The sequence below is a fragment of the Falco peregrinus genome, chromosome 2 (genome assembly GCF_023634155.1).
Source record: "Falco peregrinus isolate bFalPer1 chromosome 2, bFalPer1.pri, whole genome shotgun sequence".
Taxonomy (NCBI): domain Eukaryota; kingdom Metazoa; phylum Chordata; class Aves; order Falconiformes; family Falconidae; genus Falco; species Falco peregrinus.
Window position 1 is genome coordinate 53,525,760 of NC_073722.1, and position 22,276 is coordinate 53,548,035.

General features: G+C 36.0%; 1 protein-coding gene across 2 annotated transcripts in view; it reads right to left on the bottom strand.

The window, feature by feature from the left end:
• Nucleotides 1-7,290: 7,290 nt before the first annotated feature.
• RAB28 (RAB28, member RAS oncogene family) overlaps nucleotides 7,291-22,276 on the bottom strand; it is a 66,106-nt gene continuing 51,120 nt past the window's right edge. The window contains exons 5-8 of one of the 2 annotated variants that reach the window (XM_013303798.3): nucleotides 18,152-18,255; nucleotides 15,255-15,332; nucleotides 8,886-8,986; nucleotides 7,291-7,994 (exon numbers count right to left, since the gene is read on the bottom strand). In XM_013303798.3, coding sequence (XP_013159252.2) covers nucleotides 8,891-8,986; nucleotides 15,255-15,332; nucleotides 18,152-18,255 — 278 coding nt within the window. In that variant the 3' untranslated portion in view covers nucleotides 7,291-7,994; nucleotides 8,886-8,890. The remainder of the gene's footprint in view (nucleotides 7,995-8,885; nucleotides 8,987-15,254; nucleotides 15,333-18,151; nucleotides 18,256-22,276) is intronic. The other variant, XM_005243089.4, reaches the window with a different exon arrangement.

The window sequence follows — 22,276 nt, forward strand, 5'->3', positions numbered from 1 at the left end:
TGTAGCATTTTCCTTGAGTCTGTTTTGTCTCTGGAGGGCACAGATTTCCCACTCCCCGGTATCAATCATGCTGAGGTTTTCCCCTTGTATGTATTTTAATGAAACTCTATTAACAGGGCAAAATTATATGAACTCAAATCCATCTTTTTGCAGTACATACACAGATAGCAATAGCAGATAGCATTAGATGTAATGCAGCAGCACAGGTGTCATGTAAGTAGCTAAATAACAGCGGCAAAGAACTGGATTTGCTCTGCACGTGGAATGGGAACATTCACCTGCTGTTTCCAGACTTGCACAGCCTGGGTAGCATCCAACCTGAATCAGCACGGTTAGTGATCTGCACTGCAACAAGTTTCTCAACCAAAGAGGAAAAAAGACTAGACCCACACCTAGGAGAGTGCAGAAACATCCAACCTCGTCACAACTAAACAGCTACAGTAAACTTCCACTCACCTAAAGAAAAATTATATTTTTTAAAAGTAAGTTTGTGTCTTATCCAAAAGACAATGGAATAAATTCAACTGCTAGTGATATGTACAAATCAAACTAATTATATCTCAATTAACTTACATTTCTGTGATTGCAAAATCTGGCTGCAGCTTCTCTAAGCATGCTCAGCTGTGCTTCAGCACCACCACCAGCTGTCACCCCAGTCTCTGCTTCTGGGGACCTGGCTGGCCACCAAGTGCCCTTGACAGAGGAGATTGGAAAGCTGTCCAGCCAACTCAGATGTTGACCACAAGGAGACAGAGTTAAACCCTGACCTTCAAAGGCTGGCCATTTAGTCAGAAAGATTAGCAGAACCACAATGAAAAAAGGGAGCAATCTCTTTAAGACTCTTGATTATATTCAACCTTAATTGGCACAAACACCAATTGTGCTTTTAATTTGAGAATGTGTAACCTGTTGAGTACAGACTTATTTGCATGCCTGACTTTCTGGGTAATAAAAGCAGGAAAGAAGTTAAACTGAAAGACTTCCATTTCCTTTCTTACATCAGTGTGTGATTCCTGGGGGATATGATTAGTTTTCTTGTAGTTTACCCTAGGTTGAGAGCTCACTCGCTGTTATAAATGGGTTGTCTGTATAATTGTTACCAATTACATGCAAATTGCTGCTAAATGGCACAGGCAGCCCATTTGTGCCAAATGTTGGTTTACACTTTGCTCTCTTTCCAAGACAGTGGGGAGATAAAAAAAGCAATTGGATTGATGAGTGGGATGTCAAAATTTCTCTCCAGTTTCCATTATGCAGTTAAACATTGCCTCACCAATCTTTGACAAATACTGGAATATATCCAGAAATCACAATTCATTTTTTCCAAGATGGTGATCAAATACATCCCCAAATCTGAGCAAGAAGTACCAGCTCCTGTTTATCCTCCATGTCAGATCTGCAATCCAGACACAAAATGGGAGCTTGATATGTTCTCCTGCACTATCAGTCAGTATTCAGTTTGCAGTGAGACTTGCCAAGCATCTCTATTCTTTCAGATTCCATTCTCTGTTTCTGATATATTATGGATCTGAGGAGCATTTGTTCCAAAAACAGCAACTTGCCCAATGTCAAGTTAATGCTCTGATCACAACCAAACCACATTTCAACTTTTTTTTGTTGTTGCTGCAGCTTCTATATCATTCATGCTAGGCAAGAGTATCAGAAAAACAACTCAATATATGAGAAGCACCTCCTTTCATTTTTTTTCTTTTTACCTTGGGAGTGGCTTTAGTTTATACCCTTCATAATGGGTAGAAAATTTAAGAAACAACACTGAAATTCCTGGAAGAACTTTAGCCTCAAAGGCATTTATTTCAATGGAGCCAGAATTTCTGTGTCAGCAAAGTATGCCAGAATGTATTTAGCTTCAAGTGTGTACTTAAACCATGTAGACTTCAAGGGAACTTAAATACATGCTTAATTTTGAGATACGCTTAAGTGCTTTTAGTGAATAGTATTGAACCACAGCATTCACCTCTTTGTAGAGGAGAGAATGCTTTCCAAAGCACGGTGTGTGTCTTTCAATCCTCCTTTGATGTTGCTTAGTCTACTTTGTTTTTAAAAGCTCACCAGAAATCAAAAAGGATTAGTAGGTCATGATCCTGCAAGCTACCTGGTATGGATCAGCCCAGGAAAGGGCAGAAATGGAGTTTAGCTAGCAAAGAAAAAATGTTTGCCTGGAGCAGTCTACAGGACTAGTTTTCTGAGGCACAGATTAGTTTAAAGCAGTTCGGTGGTTTATTTTGTATTTATAATCGTTATCATTCTAAAGACTATTTTAAATAAGTAAAGTAGAAAGCAGAATATAGGATATTTTGCAGACCATAAGACATGAAGATTACTATTAACGTGTATTAAACACCTTCATCCATGCCAGTGATACCTCATACAACAAACAGTTTTTTCCACTCATCCTTAAAAGAAAAACTTTCTTGAACCAAAGCACAATTACCACATCTTGTTTTTTAAATGGGGACTTGAATTAATATTTTTATAAAAGCATTGATTGCCAATATGACATTAGAGAGCAGAGGCAGAAAAAGTCTTGAAAGTGAAATTAAAAAAAGATCTGGATTCCTATTTCCTCCAGAATTCTGTGCTCTAAATGTGGTATCTGAGCAAACACAAGCTCTTGACCTCAAATCTATATTCTTCTCCGAGGTTCGTCCACTAGGATAAGGAATGCTGTGTAACAGTTAAATACAAAACAAACCTGAAATTGGTACCTTCTGAGGTTTGGTCCTGACCAGCCTTTGAAACAAGATTGCTTTCAGTCAATTGGTTATTTCAGCACTTGACATCACCCCCACATAAAACAAGGCAAATGGCCAATTAGCTAACTGGAAGTTTTCCAGTTCAAAATAGTGCCAAAATGAACGAAGATGAAGTGGAGTTAAAAAAAAAAAAAGTTTAAATTGGCTGAACAGTCAGCTCTCTATGGGAAGCTGAAAATAGAAATCAGTTCATGGAACTCAGGAGCTTCACTATCTTCTATTTGGGGAAGATCAAACTTCGGCATTTGCAAGTTAAACAGGGATCCCCAAGGCTTCTAGAGAGTACTTTATAAAAAGAGGTTTTATATAGGACCTGTGTATTTTGCAAATAAAACTGTAACACATTAAATTCTAATCTCATTCTATTCATAGCATCTGAAATCAAGAGTATAAATTTGCTTCCTATGGATAATTACCTGGACTGAGAGTTTTAATCTCACATGTATGCCATTACCCCTATGCAAACATGGATAAATTTTGGCTTTTTCTTTTCAACAGCATTCAGCTATTTTGACATTTTAAGTGGTTATGAGTTGCTTTTAAATAAAGACAGCCTAAAGAAATCAGATAACATGTTGAGCAGTAGTACTTGAACTGAGAAAGAAAAGAATACAACATTGTAGAATAACCTCTTTGCTTAGGAAATAATGCTCAAATTCCAGAAGGAAAAGTAGTTAACAACGTCAGCTTTGTAAATACAATTTCTATAAAAGTCAATGCTGCTTTAAATACATCTATCAGGCCCCTCATACAAACTCTTAAGCTGCATCAGAAATGAATGCAAGTATTCTAAAGAGGAAAAAAATCTTCTGCAGAAAATTTCCCATTATTAGAAAATTGTTAATTATGTTAAGGAGCAGCAATTTAGTCTTCTGTCAATGACAAAAGATACATGGGATAGTACGGTTCTAGTCAGTTGTACCAAGATTTAATTTGAAAGCACTGAAGACAACAAGTTATGGGGGATTTTGTTTTGCTTGCAGTCAGTTACAGCGGCCAGGCCAGCTCGGAGCAGTGCTCCCGGCATGGCACAGGGACATCCTGACAGGGCTTCGGCGCCACTTCGTCTTCCCTGCGACACCTACATCTTTGGTCTCAGATCAACACATGGAATACAGACATCTTCTAAGCAGTACTCTCTACTACAGCTTGTAAGAAAAGGTCATGATTGTCATGAAACAAAGATAACAAACCTTCTTTTGTGAAAAAGCAGCCATATTCCTAATATAAAATAAATGTAAAAAGGAAAAATGTTATTTCAACTTATTTGAATTGCCATCATAATCAAAACCCAAAAGAATAGCCAGCTTTAAATATTGCTACAATATTTTTCATTAGAAAATTATTATAAATTTCTGGCTACCACATTCATTATCAGGTGCATTTGCCAGTGTTTACTCTGACAAGCAAATTAGTTCTGCATTTAAAAGAAGCCACTTGATGGAAAAGACCTTTAGTTCCAATGAAACCCAAACAGTGCTTTATGGATCAGGTTTTTTTTGGTAAATAGACACCTCGTGTTGCAGGTAGATGGCACAGACAATTTTCAAATCCCTCAAAAGAGCACACCGCATTAATTTTTCTAGTGATTTTGTATGTGTCCTTTAATTTTTTTTAAAGTTATTCTGGTTAAAAAAGAAGCCTCATGTTTTCATAACTTTTATGAACTGTCAAAATAATGATGTATTCAGAGAGGAGATCATGAACTCATTGCAGGTTCTGGCACTCACAGCAGCCATTAATAAGGGAAAATAAAATGCCTTTACACTTCTGTTTGTGAAAGACTCAACTTGACCCCACCAAGTTTCAGAATCACAAAAGACAAGCTGCATGAATCTAGTAACGCATCAAACACATGTTTTAAAAGCACTGGTGATCTAATGTACAGCCAGACACGACATACCTATCGGCATCCACCACATCACAGCAGACTGACCCTAGCAAGGAGCTGAACTTAGAAACAATTTTTAGGTGTGGAGCTGTTGCTGAAATGATTAGTTACAACAGCTCTAAGCAGGCACATCACTTCACCAGCGTGGATCTGTGTAAGATCAGGGCCTGAACACATTTCTTCCCTTCATCTGGCCTCAGCTTCAGGAAAAAACATGCTTCCCCCTCTCCCCATGTCAATGGACATTAAGCATATGTTGCCTCACTTTTGGAAAGTGTTGCCTTATTTAACTTCATTACTGTTTGCTGAACTGCTTTCAACCAGTTCTCATCTTGCAAAAAACTTTTAAGTGCATTAATATGGCACATGCTTAAACTCCACCATATGTGAATCGTGTGGATCAGGAGAGGGACATGACTTAGGGAGGGAGCCCAGGCACTGGGCGGTGGCTTGCCTGCCTCCCCTAAAACACCTCTCTCACTGGACTTGTTTCTATCCCTCTAGTCTCCTGAGAGCCCTTGCCTTCCCTGCAAACAGTGCCTATTCCCTCGCTCCGTGTCACGCAGTCCTCCAGAACTCCCTCTGACCTTTCTGCTCTAGCCTGGTGGAACTCGGGCCATGGCGATGGCAAAGGCGCCCCTACACCTTCAGCCACAGCTGCTGCCTCACTTCCAAGGCAGCCACCACAGCCAAGGATTTAGGCTGCAGCTGGAATCCAAAGGCTCAAGGTGGGGTCCCCAGGGCCAAGCAGAAAGAGCAAAGCTCATTTGTAAGGATTAAAAGGTGGACAGGTAATGGATCTAAATGGGGCAAGAAGGGTAGGGAAAGGCAGGGAGAGTGGAAGTCAGTATACAATACAGAAAATCTGAGAAGGTTAAGAGGGGCAGCAAAAGGAGGGGCTGGGGGCACAGAAGACAAGAGATTCCCAGTTAGCATAAATAATATACATGTATGTTAGGGAGAAAGAATGAGAGCAGCTTGGAAATGTAAACAAAAATCTCTTCAGGGGAGGTAGGGCTTTAACATAGAAAATGGTGAAAAGATCAATGGGAACAAAGCACAAAGGGCTGTACAAGTCAAAGACAGCTAGAAAAACAGGCACTGACAATAAAAGATTGTGATGAGACAGACATAAAATCCATCTGTAAAATAGCTTGGACTGGGACATGTATCACAGCCTTCATACTGCAAGATTACCCCAAATGTTAAAATAATATTTTTTTCATTATTCAGAGCAACAATGGGCTTTGCATATCAAACTATGAAAAAAGATTTTCTTCTGAAAAGTAAGATTACATAATTTTTTTAGAGAAAAACACTGTTTTGTTTCTAAGATCATGCAACATATTACTTGGGAAGCAGGTTTATGAAGTCGACTCACACGCACTAGAGAAAGATGGCTCTGGCCACCAAGTCGAGCCAGGGTCTGCTCCGCTCCTCCAAGAGGGGGCAGTTCTCATGGATATTTGAATACGTAAGCTGAGTTCGGGACACACATACACCAAGAAACCTGAGGTTTCAAGAGAACTTACCACATGCTTTGGAGGGCATGAACTTGTAAACTTACCAGCTACTTCAGAAAAACTGTTCGAACAGAAGTTCTCATCTGCTGCTAGTGGAAGATAGTTCACCTTTCAGTTGCATTTAACCATAAAGTAAAGATATGCAGTAGGGCACAAACTCCATGGGACAGGAGCAAGAACACAGACTGTAACCCTAGAATGAAAAATTCACACCTACCTTAGTGTAGAAAAATTTCTCAATATCTCAGCTTGTTTCTTAAAATTTCCCACATTTGAATGACAAAATATTACAACACTGTCATTATCATGTAGTTATAACATTATGTGTCAAGTTGCATGTGGAATAGTTTAAAAACAAACTTAGCTTTTCAATGAACTTGGAATATACCAAAATAATAACAAATAGCACATTTTACCATCTGCAATCTTTTTTTTATTTAATGTGCTTAAAATAGTTTAACTATGTTATTAAACTACTAATAGGTTAATAGTTCCAACTATTAAGTGCTTACTTGAACAGCTTAATAGGAACACTCACTTGAAGGACCTTATCATTTTCACTTAATATACAAGCTTCCTTCACTCAGCCTCATTCATTTTCTAAATCTCCAAATGTTTTGCTGGAATTTTTAGGAAAATAGATTCTAGAGTTAGAATAGGAAAATATTTCTAGTTCGGAATCAAGTTTGCTTAAATTTTCTCTCTTTAGCTTTCTATTCAGATGTGCCAGCAAAGAACTGCATGTCTGAAAGAGACTGCTAGAAAAGGAACAGAGGAGAAATGTGATGGTCACAGAGCAGGCAGCTTTTTATTTGTCATTTACTCTGAACTAGAAAGAAAAGAGTACCAGGCCAAAAGTCATTCAGTTAGTTATTAAAAATGACTGATGCTAACTGATCTATCAACAGTTTCTAATGCATGCTGAATATATCACTCAACATTTACACCCCAAACTGTTGACTGAGCTTCATCCATATTCATGAAGATATATGAGCGTAACAACTACTGCAAGAAGTAAAGCTGATGTAGTAATAAAAATACACAAACACACGAGCATACTTCAGAGCATCCATGGAGACAACTTGAGACTTCAGAAAAGTAATTATTTTTATATTACAGCTTTATTTCAAGCACTATTTCTTACTGGATACAATTTACACATTTTCCACTATGTATATATATTAACAGAATACTTAAAAAAATCATCCCTAGATAAAATATATTACGTGCTTAAAATTATTCCAGCAATGGCTCTTCCAAGTTACATTTTGCGGAGTGCTAGTTCAGATCACAGGAGGAAAAAAAATAAAAAGAAAGAGAAAAAAAATTTAAAACTGCTTTGGTAAAATACCCTTCCATGCTGATGTCTTTAAAAGTATTTTTAATGCAGGACTTCTTCATCCATTTTTATTCCAGTATCTGTCAAATAGATAGGAGGAAGCATATATAATACAGTTATACTGCTTTATTTAAATATAATTTTAAAGAATACAGGTCTTAATTTTTCAAAGTGTGTGGTCTCACGTTTGAATTTCAGCCGGTCAAAAAACTGCCTGCTGCTTCTCAACGTACGGTGGTGCAATATGTTTTTGAAACCTCTAGTTGCATTGTTGCAATGGTCACTGTTAAAACAAAGTTTCTTTCTGGTAATTCCAGAGCCTGCTTAAGGTAGGAGGACCACCAAAAGTACCAAACCAGAGAAGAATAGCACAGTCACTGAACTGCACACATTGAGCTTCTAGGAGGATTAACGGTTCTTGTCACAGGCTCTTGACTGTAGTTGACAATATCTGCCTTCACCACCCTCTGTCATAAAAGAAAACACAGTAACAATCAGATAATATCCTCATGCTGACAAAGCATTCAACAGATATTTTACTATAAAATATGAGGGGGGAAAAACTGGGCAAAACAGCCACTGCTTTGGGGTTTTTTTCATTACTTCACAGAAACTCTTATCAGATGCTAATTCTCATTCTAAATACCAGTTAATCCACACTAAGCAGAAGGAAATGCCTTGGTAGGTTTTCACAACACTACAAATGGAACATGACTTTTTTGCAAAAGCAACAAATACAGTTTTACTTCCATGAAAGTTGTTCTGTATGGAAACAATAAAGCAGTATTTGTTTGCAAAGACTATGGTATGCATTCTTTAAGAATAACTGCCTAAATTGTAACTGGAAATTGTATGTAAGTTTGTCTTTCCATCTTTACTCCAAACACTTCACAGGAAAATATGGACAGAATTCAAAGTAAATTCCAAACATAACTATATTTCAAACAAGTTTTGATAGTCAAACTGACTAATGTTTCTTTTCTAATACAGAACCAACAGATACTACCCATTCTATTTACAAAGCATTTGATAAGACTGTTGGTCTCTCCTATATAAGAAGGAAATGAGATTCCAATTTAGTGTCCATTTGAGGCAGCTATCTAACATTTTGAATATACAGCACTGAAGGACCTTCCTAATACAGTAACATGAAGTATTTCAAATTTGCTATGAACTCTCATGGTTTCTCTCAGAAACACCATGTAATTGTACACAGAGTTCCAAATTAATATGTTAAGTATTACAAGTGCTTACAAATACAAAATATATTTTTCCAATCAAACGTATTGCAACAGGTAAAAGTAATGCAGCTTAGAAAAAACAAGAACAAAACAAAACCCCAAGTTTTCCATCAATACCTGAACTACTGCATTGAGCAGACTTTGCTCTGGCAGTTGGAAGTGTTGTGCTGTTGATTATCTTCTTCAGGATATTTCACTAGTTCTGCCCTGACAACATGCTGTTAATCATGTATCAACGTAATGGATAGCGAGCAAGGAGAAGAATGTTAAAAGAGAAGGAAAAAAAATGGAGATATTCATCAGTAGTTGCAAAGAATGAATGAATGATATAAGACTACGCAAAGCAAAACAAAAGCACATTTGTTTTCAGGCCATATGATACAAGAGCAGTGTGTCTAGCCGAAAGCGTCACTACCAGCATCAGGGCTGCTTCTCAAGCTTCTTCAAGGACATGCCCTTTCAAAGCACTGAAGGGAAACGTTCAAACGTGCAACCAATGAAAGTGTATTAAAGCAAGAGAAGGAAGGGAATAAAAAGGAAGGCAACTCAGTGGAAGAAAAGATGACAATGGCCTAATCTTTTCAGTCTAGGGTATCTAAATATTACATCAGTTAGCTTCCTAGCAACAATTGTTACAAGTGCATTAGATGTACACATGGATCTTCTCCATCACATTAACTATCACGTTATAACCAAATATAGAATAAAAAACAGTAACAAACTAACAACCTCACATCTGAGTGCTGCAAGCTTTGGTTTTTCTTTACTTCACATAAAAATAAAAGGCTCTCATTTTTCCCCTTAAAGACAAACAAAACTGTTGAAAGTTTTGTCGCTATTAGTAGTATTCATGCAAAGGGGAGAAAAATTCTCAGAACAATTTCAGCAAAGAAGTCACAGAACAGGTAGGTCTGCTATGATAGATATCCTAAACCAGTTTAGTATTTTTTTTTTTAAATACTTCAACTTTTACACAACATATTTTCCAGCATAAACTGAATGGAGAAATGCAGAAATACTGTTTTTTTAAAGGAAACAATATATAAACCGGATTATATGAATATATAAACCACGTATGTTAAAGATACCTCTGCAAATAAAACCCATCCGTCAAGCAAGAGTGAACTGACTGGTAAGGGATCTGGATTTATTAGCTGCTGATGTATTCTTCTTGAGTTTAATTGATCACATTCATATTATCTTATCTAGGGGACACACTCATGATTTACTGGACTCCTGGCCTGATGTTTTCAAGGCAAAGGTTGCTAAATCCCATGTAAGGCAGTAGTAGGAGTTTTAGCATTAAACAGTGTTATCCGACCTCACAAGACCTAGTTTCTTCATACCAATCTTTTGACTGGAGCTGGGGTGGGGGTGGGTGCGGGAGGGAAGTCTTGCAATCAATAGGCAATTAATTGTTCCTTGAAACATTGGTCTAAATCCCATCCTGTAAACACAGGCAGGTTAGTGACCCATGCTTAGGCATGCTGTAGCAAGAAACTGACTATCATAAATGACTTGGATTTTCTAAAGGAATTTCATCTAAATAAGAGTAAAAAAATACTGCTGCAATATTTCTTTTATTAACGTCATGGTAACTAAAAATTTTGTCGTCTTTGTATCAGTTTCTATGTCAAGCATATAATTGCCATGGTTCAAAGCACTGTCAATAATGAGAAATAACCTTTCTTGGTGCAGGTTCTCTGAATTCCAGATCTGACTTCTCTGCCAAATATTTTATTGTAAAAAGCTGGCACACACACCCTAGTTTGCTTAACTGGCATTTAGTTAAACAGAAAACTACACATCACTTACAAAAATGCGAGCTCTTGACAATGCCAAGGAACAAAGCTATACCCCATGCAGTTTTTATAGTACGGTTGAAAGTACAAAATATAGAAAAAAACCATTTCATTATAGTGAAGAAGCTATTTCCTTAAATTTCATCAGATCCTTGTGATTTAAAAGGGAGAGTATTTTGAGGACTGAAAGTCAGAATCTGCAAATTTTTTACTTTGGAACTGCTCCATTTCAAAAACATGCTCTACTTTCCAGTCACGCATAAAAAGTAACCTAGTTCTTTGTTTCACCACAGTTTTGTCCAAATAAAGGTTTGATTAACAGTCATCTCAGCATGTTAACAGACAAGGTTTAGTAGCTCTAGCTGAGATAGTTTAAAAACTTACCACCCCCAAATGTCTGTCCTATTCCTCTGCTGGAGATCACTGCTGCCAAAGGAGAGCTGGTGGAATGTAACGTGTACTTGCACCTCATCCGCTTCAGCACAAAGTCTGGCAGCTTCACTTAAAAACAACTTTCAGCAGCAGTTTAAGCTAAGCTGCACAACTTCACCCTGATGTGGCCAAGGCACATGATCACCTTCCATTTTCTGATTCTGCTGTGGGAGTGATAAATTCCAGCAAAAGGGCAGTAACAAATAGCTTGGGTTGCATTAATATCTTAAACTGCTGCAGCTGTTTTCTAAAACAATGCATGGTAAATAATTCAGTTTCTAAGGCTTGTTCTTGCAGTTAATTAACAGAAGTTGCACTGTTACTTTGAAGGGAACCAAGAACCCCATCCACTTTTCACAGAGCTTCTGCAGTTCTGCCAGTCATCAAAGCTCAAAAGCCATGAGCCAAGCCCTACAAATCCATACAAGTTAAAATGATGTGTTTGTAATTCCTATCACTCATTTCTAGCCACCTGTAAGTCACTTCTAAGATCTTCCTAGTGACTGTGACAATTATAATTGATTTTAAACACAAGAAATATGATTTTCAGGCATAAAATCAAAAGTGCTAGAAACAATGTTTTAAAGAGTAGTCTCAATATTAGACAATCAGTAACAATGAAGAAATATGTAATAAAACTTAATTGACATGTAGGATTTCATTGTTGGCATTTTACACAAACTTAGTATTTCATTTTATATTTTGTTACCACCTAGACTGAATGAAGACATCTGATGTTCTCTGACAAGCATATTCAAGCAGCAACCTTGTAATTTTTCAAAATGAGGAAATCTCATGTTACACAAATATGAAAAATGCAAAGATATAATCCAGCGTATAAGTAGTGCACATCTGTAAAAACTAAAATGTATTTTACTCTGTTTAAAGATTAAATCCAAGTCAACACTTGCGTACTTACTGATTTAAGGATGAGTCACACTTACTATTGTATTGGTTTTATTTGTTTCTTTATAGCTTTTATCTAGTATCCATCTATCCACTTTTATAGTCCAATAGCTAGAGTATTAAATGCCTAAAAATTTTAAGGAACACACTCACATAACTGTTCCACAACTTAAGAAAGCCCTATGCCTATTCTACAGATGGAGGGAAAGTCTGTGGTCAATCAGAAACCTAGTAATGACAACATCATCTCACACCACGTCCTTCCAGCCAAGAGATCAGCTCCATGCTATTGGGAAACAGCATCTACACATTACTCCAATTAGGCTTTTCCACTCTAGACTAATTAATTTCTCTCAAGACATATCCCTCTATTCATCTCCCTGAGGACATGAAGATTAGTTTTCCTTCTCCAGTTTTATGCAAAGATTTCCCTTTTCTATCTTAAGTGACCAGGGTATTTGGTTCCATACAACAATGAATCTTAAGATACAACCAACAGACCCTCCAATACAGTTCCCATTGGTTTCTCACTAAGTTAAATGGGGGCAATTCTTACAGCCCACTCAAAATAGCACTCTCAAAGGAAGCAAATGTTTTACTGGTAACAACCGTTGCTTGTTCGGAGTAGATTGAAGCTATGCTCGATTAGCAGAACTTTGCAAAGTCAGGCAGCTGCTTTCCAGCATTCTCTCTCTAGCTGCATGCACAGTGTAGCACCATGTAGAGACTTCTGCTGTACCTGAATGGCGACAATGAAGTTTTTCTGTCCAGCTCTGTTTTCTGGCTTTGTTTCTTTCTTTCTTCTTTTGTTGTTCTTGGTTCTTTAGGGTTTGGGAATTCTTTTATCTTTTTTAGTTTTATCACTATAGCTTGGAAACGCATTAACAGCAATATGTGGGCCACAGTGAGTATTTAATTTATGCATATTAGCTATTCATAGGCTATTGCTACTGCAATTTTGCATAATACAAACTTTGTCTGATCCACGTATTGCATATTGCATTGATCCGCTCAACAAAATTAAAAACTGTAATTACAATGCTAAGGTAAGAGGAAGCCTACTTAAAGCTGATACCAATTTGACATAAGTAGCTATGTATTCTTGAGTCAGGGCTGTATTAAGATTCTTACTTTAAAAAAAAACGTAAAAATACACACTTTCTTTAGAAAGCTACCATTTTCTGTATAACCCCATTTATTATATTCTCTTTTTAAGGTATTTGAATACCTGTCTACAAGCTTACACCTGAGTTACCAGAACACAACACGACACAGCACAGAGAGGTCTAAGACTAATGTTCCAGTGCTAGCTAAACAACCGAAGAAAAATTAAAGAACTCTTATGTGCTGAATTATTTATATGCAAATAAACATGGAGCTCAGAACAATAGATGGATGGTGCCTTAGTAGTAAAGGATTATTGAAAAGACACACTCAATATTTCTCTACCTATAAATTACATCTTTTCAAAGCACCTTAGCTTTGCATGTTAGATATGCATTGTAAGTGTATTTTACCATTTTACTGTTTGCAATACAGTTTTCTAGTTAACCACTTCAACACAGATTGTAAACACTGCTGTGGCAAAACACTTTCAGAAATTACATATTTATTGTACATTTCAAAAAGCAGGAGACCAAGCTTACCTAAGAAATGTTTTGCTTTTTTTTTTTTTTTAAATAAACTTGTTGACTTATTTTGTGGTACTTGTTTAATGTTGGTAAAACTAGAAGTTCCAGTATATTATACCACTAGAACAGCTACTTTTTGGTTCAGTAAGTAAATTTAAAATAAGTGTATTGTAATCTCAAACGTCATTATAGTAAGGGTTGCCTCAGTAGGACAATCTTCTGGTTTTGAGGTTTCTGAAACTGGGTTCGCATAAAATCTTTCTGGTTTAAACCTATGCACATAGTCTTACTGGCAGGAAAATTATTTTTAGAAGCAGGAACTAGAAGAAGGTGGTGGTAAGAAAAAGGGGGTTATATTAGAAACGCTCTTGCTTGCTTGCTTTCTTGAACAATTAACACATTTTTGCTCTCCTAACTTTCCGTGGTAAAAACTCAGTGACTTCCAACTCTGACAGACATAGTAAAGCAAGGACTCACATTTTAATTAACATAGTTACAGCTCAAATTTTTAAAAACGGCAAAACCATCTTTTCCCAATTAATTTGTAAGGTCCTAAAACAATGCTTTCATTAGGGCCATTTTGCATACAGCAATTACTGAACAGCATCAACTGCAGCAAAGCTCTGCTACAGTCCACAGCAGGACATACATGGAGCAGGGTTTTGCCATGTGTTCACAGTGAAATCACTATATTCACATCCCTAACTGACTGCTAACCCATGTAAGAGAATGGGAGACAATCTTCTTGACGACCTTCCCACCTAGTGCAGTGGAATGTTCTCCCCTCTCTCAGTCCTTTCTAACTGCAGAGGAAATGGCAGAAAATCCCCTAGATAACACTCATAATGCAAAGAACAAAACACAAAATGCAAGAGCAGAAATCATGCTGCTCCTTTAGGGGGCAATTATTTGGGACTGGTAGGGTGAGAAAAATAATCATAGATGCCAGGGAGCCATAATAGCTCCCCAAACGCATGACTCCACAGGTCATACTAAGAATGGGTATACTGAACCAGAATAGGATTAATTTCTCATTTGCATATCAGGATAAAATGGGAAATAGTGACCTTACAAAGTCAATATTCCTTCCCAGAGTCAGACAGTCACAGCTGAGGTCCTGTATTATACAGGTACACAATGAAGACTAAAATCTGAGATTATCGAACGTAAGATTTGATATAGTTAATTCCTGACTCTCTGACAACTAATATTTTTACTGTATAATTACAATGAAGATAGATTTGGAAAATTTCTACTCACAGAAGCTTACATGCTTTACATGTTTAGTGTTCTAAAATGAAATTTGGTTTTAAATACGTAAAGAATTAAAAAAGAACAATTGTCATAAAAACTGTATCTGACATCAATATACAGTATTTAATGTATACATAAGAGTATCTTCCATGCTACCTGTACATTACATGCATACATACAGATGTTTTAACCTCTAAACCAATTCTAAGCACTATTTTTAAAGAAACAGCTCTCAAACTAAAGGGTTTTATTCTAATTTTTTGAACATATATTTTCTTCTTTCATCAAGTTTATCATGATGGATAAATATAGAATTATATTATTTAAAAGCTGTTGTGAAAGTAAATAATTGTCTTCAGACCAACAAATGCAGCTGCTTTAAAAAAAAAACTCATTGCAAATAACTGTCCTTTAATACTAAATAAAATACTAAGAAAAAATACGTATTTGTGGAAAATCACCTGTGATTGTTCCAATTCTGCTTTGTTTAATTTGATGCCAAGTATATCAGCAGCAATTCTCTGAAAACACAGGAAGACCTATGGAAAAAAATTAAATTGCATTTAAATGATTAAAAACAGACATCCTTGAGGTTCTTTCAAATGTATCATACCATTTTTGAACTGTAAACAATGGGATATACAAAATTATGACCTGTGCAAAACAGATCTGAAAATAACCTCATCTGGTACATTCAATTTTGTTTAAAAATTGGAGAAAATAACTCAACAATAGTACAAGGAATGAACAGTATGCTGGATTGTTAAGCAAAACTTCTACTGTGCCTCCAGAGACCGAAGTTTAAACAAGCTTTTACACAACCCACCTCTCAAATACTACTCTCAGTGCTATAAAATATGAATAAGGGTATTCACTAACGTTTAGCACAAAAATATATCACCAGCATATTGTGCAACAGAGGTGTAGGTTTCTGGAATTGAGAACAACAGAACTGAGCATCAAGTTCACCAAAATCTCTACTACACACATTTAAAAAACATTAGCATTACAAAAGCCAAGCAATAATACATTTGTTCTGAAAAGTCTTATAAAACATTCTGGTTGTTGCAGTGAATAGAAGCATCTAGGAAACAAGATTTGTATGGCATGCAGCAGCCTGGCAGAGTTAGAGGTTGGACACGGTTTGACAGATAACATTGGGTGGCAATACTATCTTAAATAACACCTTTACTTCATCTCAATCCAGTCCACCAATCTTACTGTTTAGGCAGCTGGATTTTAAATGAGATTAAAGAACACAAGAGATGTTAAAGAGAGGAGCTTAAGCTTGCACTGCGGCTGAACACTACTGTCAAGCTACACGTTGTTTGACTGAGCTCAAAATCTGAACTACTAACATTGCTCTTCATCATGCAGCTGCCACTCCCAAAAGGGAAGTCCTGTGTAAGGGCTTTTAGTAATTTTCAATGAAAAATCAAAAAATTACCATTTACACAATGTCTCCTTATACCTGACACTGAAACCAGTAACGGATTAGTGGCACAACCAACCAACATGGCACAACCATGGTCAATTCCAAAATAATTTCTATTTCTCTGAACTACCTGGTCTATTCTACTGGCATCCCCACAGCAAGAAAGGAAATCCTGAACAGGCTTCCCTTCTCCAGACACCTACTTTAACCCGCATCAGGCTCTCAGGTGTACTGAGCTAGATCGTCTGCCACAAGGATGCTTTGTGCATAAAACATTAGGCACAAATTCAGTGCTTTAGCTATGAAATTTGATGGACAGTATGACAGCTATACTAAATCTTTCCTGACTTTTTTTCTCCCCTGAGGAGACTTTCGGGCTTTTCTATGTACATTAAATTATCTTTTGCAAACAATTTTGTTGGAAAGATCTGAGGTAAACAAAACAAATAATTTGTCTTAACTGAGTATTTAAGACTCTTCTAGACTATATCCACAGCAGCAATGGATGGCCTCTTCTTCTGTCCTGTCTAGGGTAAACACCCTGTCTTTCCTGCATAACTACCAAAATACATGAAGATTTTGAAAGGCCACTATGCGGTAACAGTGAAAGAGTTCATTCAAATTTATATTGAAACTAAAAATGAATGACTGTAAACTCATACCTTCTTTTGTTAGTAGATATTTAAACAGAGATTTCTGGCTAATGCTTTCTAGGTATGTTCACATTCACTTTTGTTTTTAAACAGTTTAAAAAAGTACAATCAGCATATATAGTGGGATGTGTAATTCATGAATCAATTAAAAAGATAGATTCATTCATAATTTTTAATGTTAAAGATTTGAACCTTATAAAAAGAACTGGTTTTTCTTCCTATTACCAAATCCCACAAAAAGGTTGTCTCCTTGAGAAAGGAAGATATTTTATCAGATGCACATTTCATTGAGTGAAGTATTATAAAGTTACAAAAAAGCTCAACTTTTCACACTGAAAACTAAAAATTATGCCGAAGATTTTATACAAACTATAAGGAGAATCAGCACTCACTGTGTTTGTAATAGCAGTATTGTTAGACTTCACAGAAAAAACATTACATTATAAAATTAGGCAGTCCATTGTATAAGTTTCATCAAAGGTCTTATAATAAGGATTCCATTTCTATTACAGGATTATGGATTATACCCTCATACAATTAAACATGGTCTTACTGTTCAATAACATTAAAAATAAATTATGTTGTCAATAAGTAACATTAAGGAGATAGATACAGGACTGTTTTATGGGAATGTGACATTATGCACATGACAGATATCTAGCAAAACAATATGATGTCATTTAATTTGACTGATACAGTCAACTGAAAAAGAACCTTTTCTTCCATACATTTCCAACTAAAACAAACCACTCAGCTCAGAGTCAAAAGACTCTTCATAAACATACTCTGCAAAGGATTATAAATACCATAATGTTCATATTTCAATGGACCTGCAGAGGGAGTGTCTCTCATGGCTCAGGACCCATAATAAAAACTTTGATTGCAATAGGGTCCTGTGATGTTATCAACTGTTGAAAGTTCCTATATTGATAGTCTATAAGACGGGAATCCATCTGAAATGAAGAAATACATTTAACTACAGACAGATAGCAAACAGAGATCCAGCTGGTCTCAGTCATCTTGTTGATGTATAAACTAGATCATTTCCATATTAAAATCTATACTTCAAACTTCAAATCAGATGAGAAGCCGCTGTAACTAATAAAGAATATATACACTCATACAAAGTTTATTTTTCATGGAACTAGGCAGGGCAAAAAGGACCTGCAGCAGCCCAAGTTCTCAATGGTTTGATATGTGGAGTATAATAAAATAGCATCTTTAAAACAAAAACAAAAAAATCTACAAGGGTTTTATTTTTCTTACTCACAGAATCTCCTGTCTTGGCCGACACAAAATGGCTACTGAAATTGTTTTCCTGACAAAATCGCTGGTGCTTGTCAACTTTCACTGTGCGCATATGCTCCAGGTCAACTAAAAATAATTTGAAGAAAGGAAAAATTACTACAGTGGAGCCCATTCAGTTACCTGTCTTTGAAATTTTTCATTGGAAACATATGAGATGTAATCTGTTCCTTCACAGGTGTATGCAAATCCAAGTTTCTTTCTTTTTATAATCATTTGCTAAAATAAAAATAAGTAAAAACATTAGATTAATTTTATTTGCAAACTAAATTGAAACCACAATTTAAATTGTACAGTCAAATGCAACAAATTCTTATCTGAAATAAAGGACAAATATAATTCTGGATACACAAACAATTTGTAACAATTTTACTGCTAACTACATGCAAAAATCTGAGACATAACTAAATTTTGCACATTCTTTTTTGCAAGCATGATGCATATTGGAGATTCCAGTGTAATCTAAAGACTTTTACAAAACAGAGTTCACCAAGCACATCTGAATCTACATATTTTTTCCTCAGTAAAAAATGTAAACAAGTTATAAAGAACTTTATTGTAGTACATGGTAGAGCAAAAACATTCCCTATAATAAAAATTAACCGAGTAAAAACACTGATGCTTAGTTACTTGCACATGAAGCTTTCAATTCCACAAAGGTATGGTTCAGAAAATTAAAAACAGTAAAATTTCACGTGTCACACGCATTTTCATTTTTATCATTTTACAACCATTGCAAATAGAGCGAAGCTTTCAAATGGTATTTTATGTTTAAAAACACCAGTTGCTTCCAAAACAACATGGAACTCAAATCTTGCACAGATTTTATTGTGTACATTCCAGTTTCTCCAAATCTGATCCTAAGGTAACTGGAAACTATATTGAACAGTTTCTCTCTTTTATTGCATTACAGTTCCTATAAGGGTGTTGACTCAATGCTGACAAATTATAAGGCAAATATATTCAGAAGGATTTAAGGACAACCAGGCTCTTTCAGTCAATACAGGAAAAAAAAACTTAAACTGATTTCCTGAGGAAGGGACCCAACTGACTTGTAAAAACTTGTAAATTTGCAAATCTAGTAAGTCTGCATAATAGTGTCATTTGATTATCAGCTGAAAAAATGCTCTCCTACTACATAAAAGGCTTTATTTTAAAATGATACTGGAGGTCTTTAATTTGTAAGCTCTGGAGATTTTCTCTTGGAGATTTTTAGTCTAACAGGGGATTCCTACACCCCATTTATACTGCTTACCTTGGTTAATGTGGAGTTTTTGCCAATTATTACTGTTCCTTGCACATCAGTAAAGCCTTGTTTATAAGAACAGGCCTAAAATCATCCAGTTACCACAGGCATTAATTTGTGAAGGACTAAAATACTAAGCTATTAACACTAATGTTTGCAGTACAGTTTTTCGTAATACTAAACGCAGAATATATAGTTTCACAAAAAATAGGAAGAACAAATACATCTACTAAGATAAACCCCAAAGTCAATAACAATTTTGTTAAAAACTCAAGCAGTCTATGTAATAGCTACTTAACTTTTTTTCTCTGAAAAATAACTACCAGAAAAGAGCCTCTTAAAACACTTTTAAGAATAAAACACAGCATACTGCCTAAACCATATCATTATTAACATTATTTTTACTCTTCACATACTAGCTTTAAGTGCAGCTTGGAAAGCACAACAGTGAGATTACTCTTTTGGGAAAAATAAATATATTTTCTTTATTTTTATTTGATGAGCTTCTTAAAAGAACCTTAACCCCACCTCCAAGTTTCACTCACTGTATTTCTTCAACTATACCCAACTCTAAAAACCTACACACGATTACAACAGAAATAAATAAATAGATAGATAGCATTTACACTGATTGCTCTAAAATACCATGGTGTGCTTATGTAAGTCCATAAACACAAGCTCACAAGTTACAGTCTCTCAAACTCTCTTTCCCAGGAAGGAAAGAAAAGGAAGTAGAAAAACACAACAGCATTCTAAAAGGTTGATGAATTTCCAGGAAGACAATGTCACTGCCATACCGGAAACCATATCCTCAAACGCCTCCTATGTTCTATTCAAAGAAACATCAATAATAATAGATGGTTAGTGGAGCATGTACTTTACTACAGTAGAGAAATTAAAAGTCTAACAGACTGGAAGTGAAAATTAAATTAAATTATGTTTCTGAATTTTGCATAATTCTCAGTCCCTCTCCCCACTTACAAGTATTTCACCTTGTGCCTTCTGAATGATGGGCAGCCTGCTATGAACTGTATGGCTACTGTTATGCCAGATAACTGCCAGATAGCTGTGCATGTGCACACTCTCAGTCCTCTGTAAATGCAAGGCAATTCATGTTACATTAGCTCTCAATGAAAGAGAGCACAGTTTTAGTACAAGAAAAGGGTTTCAAGCATTAATAAATATTTAACCATACAAAGCTGCAGTTTGCAGTCAATGACTATGCTAGTTCAAATTACTTTGCATTGCTACAGGCTAAGGGCACGATCATAGTTACTGAAGATCAGCTAAAACAGGGTGAATGGTATGCTGTGGTCCTTTTTTTTGAACATCTGACATTGGTCAGCTCGACAGGCAGAATTCTTAGCACACCAGGAGATAAGTCTTGTCCAGCTTTTATTTAGACATAGCAGCAAAAAGACTTTAAGGAGGAATTTGGGGGAGAAAAATGATTTTCTAAAAAGATGTTTAGAAGAAATGCAGGGACTTCATAGACAGAAAACTAACAGCTGGCCAATGCAGGCTCATATGATGAGCCAATTAACAGCAGGAATAGATATCTTGGGATGAAGGATGGTACTAGAAGGCACTTAAGCCATGAAAAGTGTAAAGGCAAAGAGAAGTAAGTTCTGGATAAAAAGAAAGAGAATCAGATACATAAATACATTTTGATTTTTACAAACCAAGAAAACAATCTTGCAGAATATTCTAAAATGACTAGATAACATTGCATTGGCCAAGGAAAAGGAAATACTGAAATTAAGATGCAAAATAAGAACATCTGAACTGTGGTAATGGTTATGATAGGCCATATCTAACAAAGGTCTCAAAGAAAGAATCTGTAAGATTTGGATACACATCAAACACAAACATTTAGAGAACGGCCCAAAATGAAGCTTACATGCCAGATGGTACAGTCATCCTCCTCATCTGAACAGAATGAGAAAGACTACAATAGCAGGGGAAAACTTAATAGCTCCATTTTTACCAAGTAGAATATAAACTGATGCCTAGAAATTCACAATGGGATGTCTAAAGGTGACACAAGGATTTTTGTTGGAAAAGTGAAAAGAGACTTAACCATTTGCAAACGGTGACTCTCTAAAGAACACAAATGTTACAAATTAGTACTTTGGGTTAAGTGCTGGAACACAAACTGCTATCTACATTAATAAATTATGTTTTCTGATCATGAAAAGCTAAAGCAACCCTAAAATGTGTAAATCTTACAGAATGCGGTGAGATTATTTCTTTGATCTAGCACTTCTAATATTCTAAAGCTCTTAAAAATGGGACCAACATGTAGGAATGGCAGTTAAAGGTGTAAGTTACCAAAGCCATAGTTAAAGTGTAAAAGGAGTACCTTGCTAATTCCTTGACTATAGAGGAACCACTCCGTTTATTTGCATTAAATAGAATACTGAAATGAACCACATGAAAACTGAAATTGGAAGAAGCAGACAGACATCACGAACAATGGTGAGGGGAGATAGGTCATAGTATTGTTTGCCTGATTGGCAACCCATAGTTGACAGATATATGGAGAGAATGGAGAATTTTTTTGGAGGATGTTTCCCCTCCTGCAACTCTGTTTCCAACCAACTAGTCAAGAGCCCAGCTTTTTGCTTCCCTGGAATACAATTAAACATTCACCTTTAAGCTTGTCTAGTGTGAAGAGTAATTTTAATTAAAACTAGCAAGACAAATTGCTGCTCCATAAGTAACAGATCTACACACGTTTGTATGTACAGGTATCCCATAAAGATACTGGCACAACAAAAATAGATTAGGAACCTCAGGAATTCAGACACGACTGCCACCAACCCAAACAGATCCAAGTGAAAA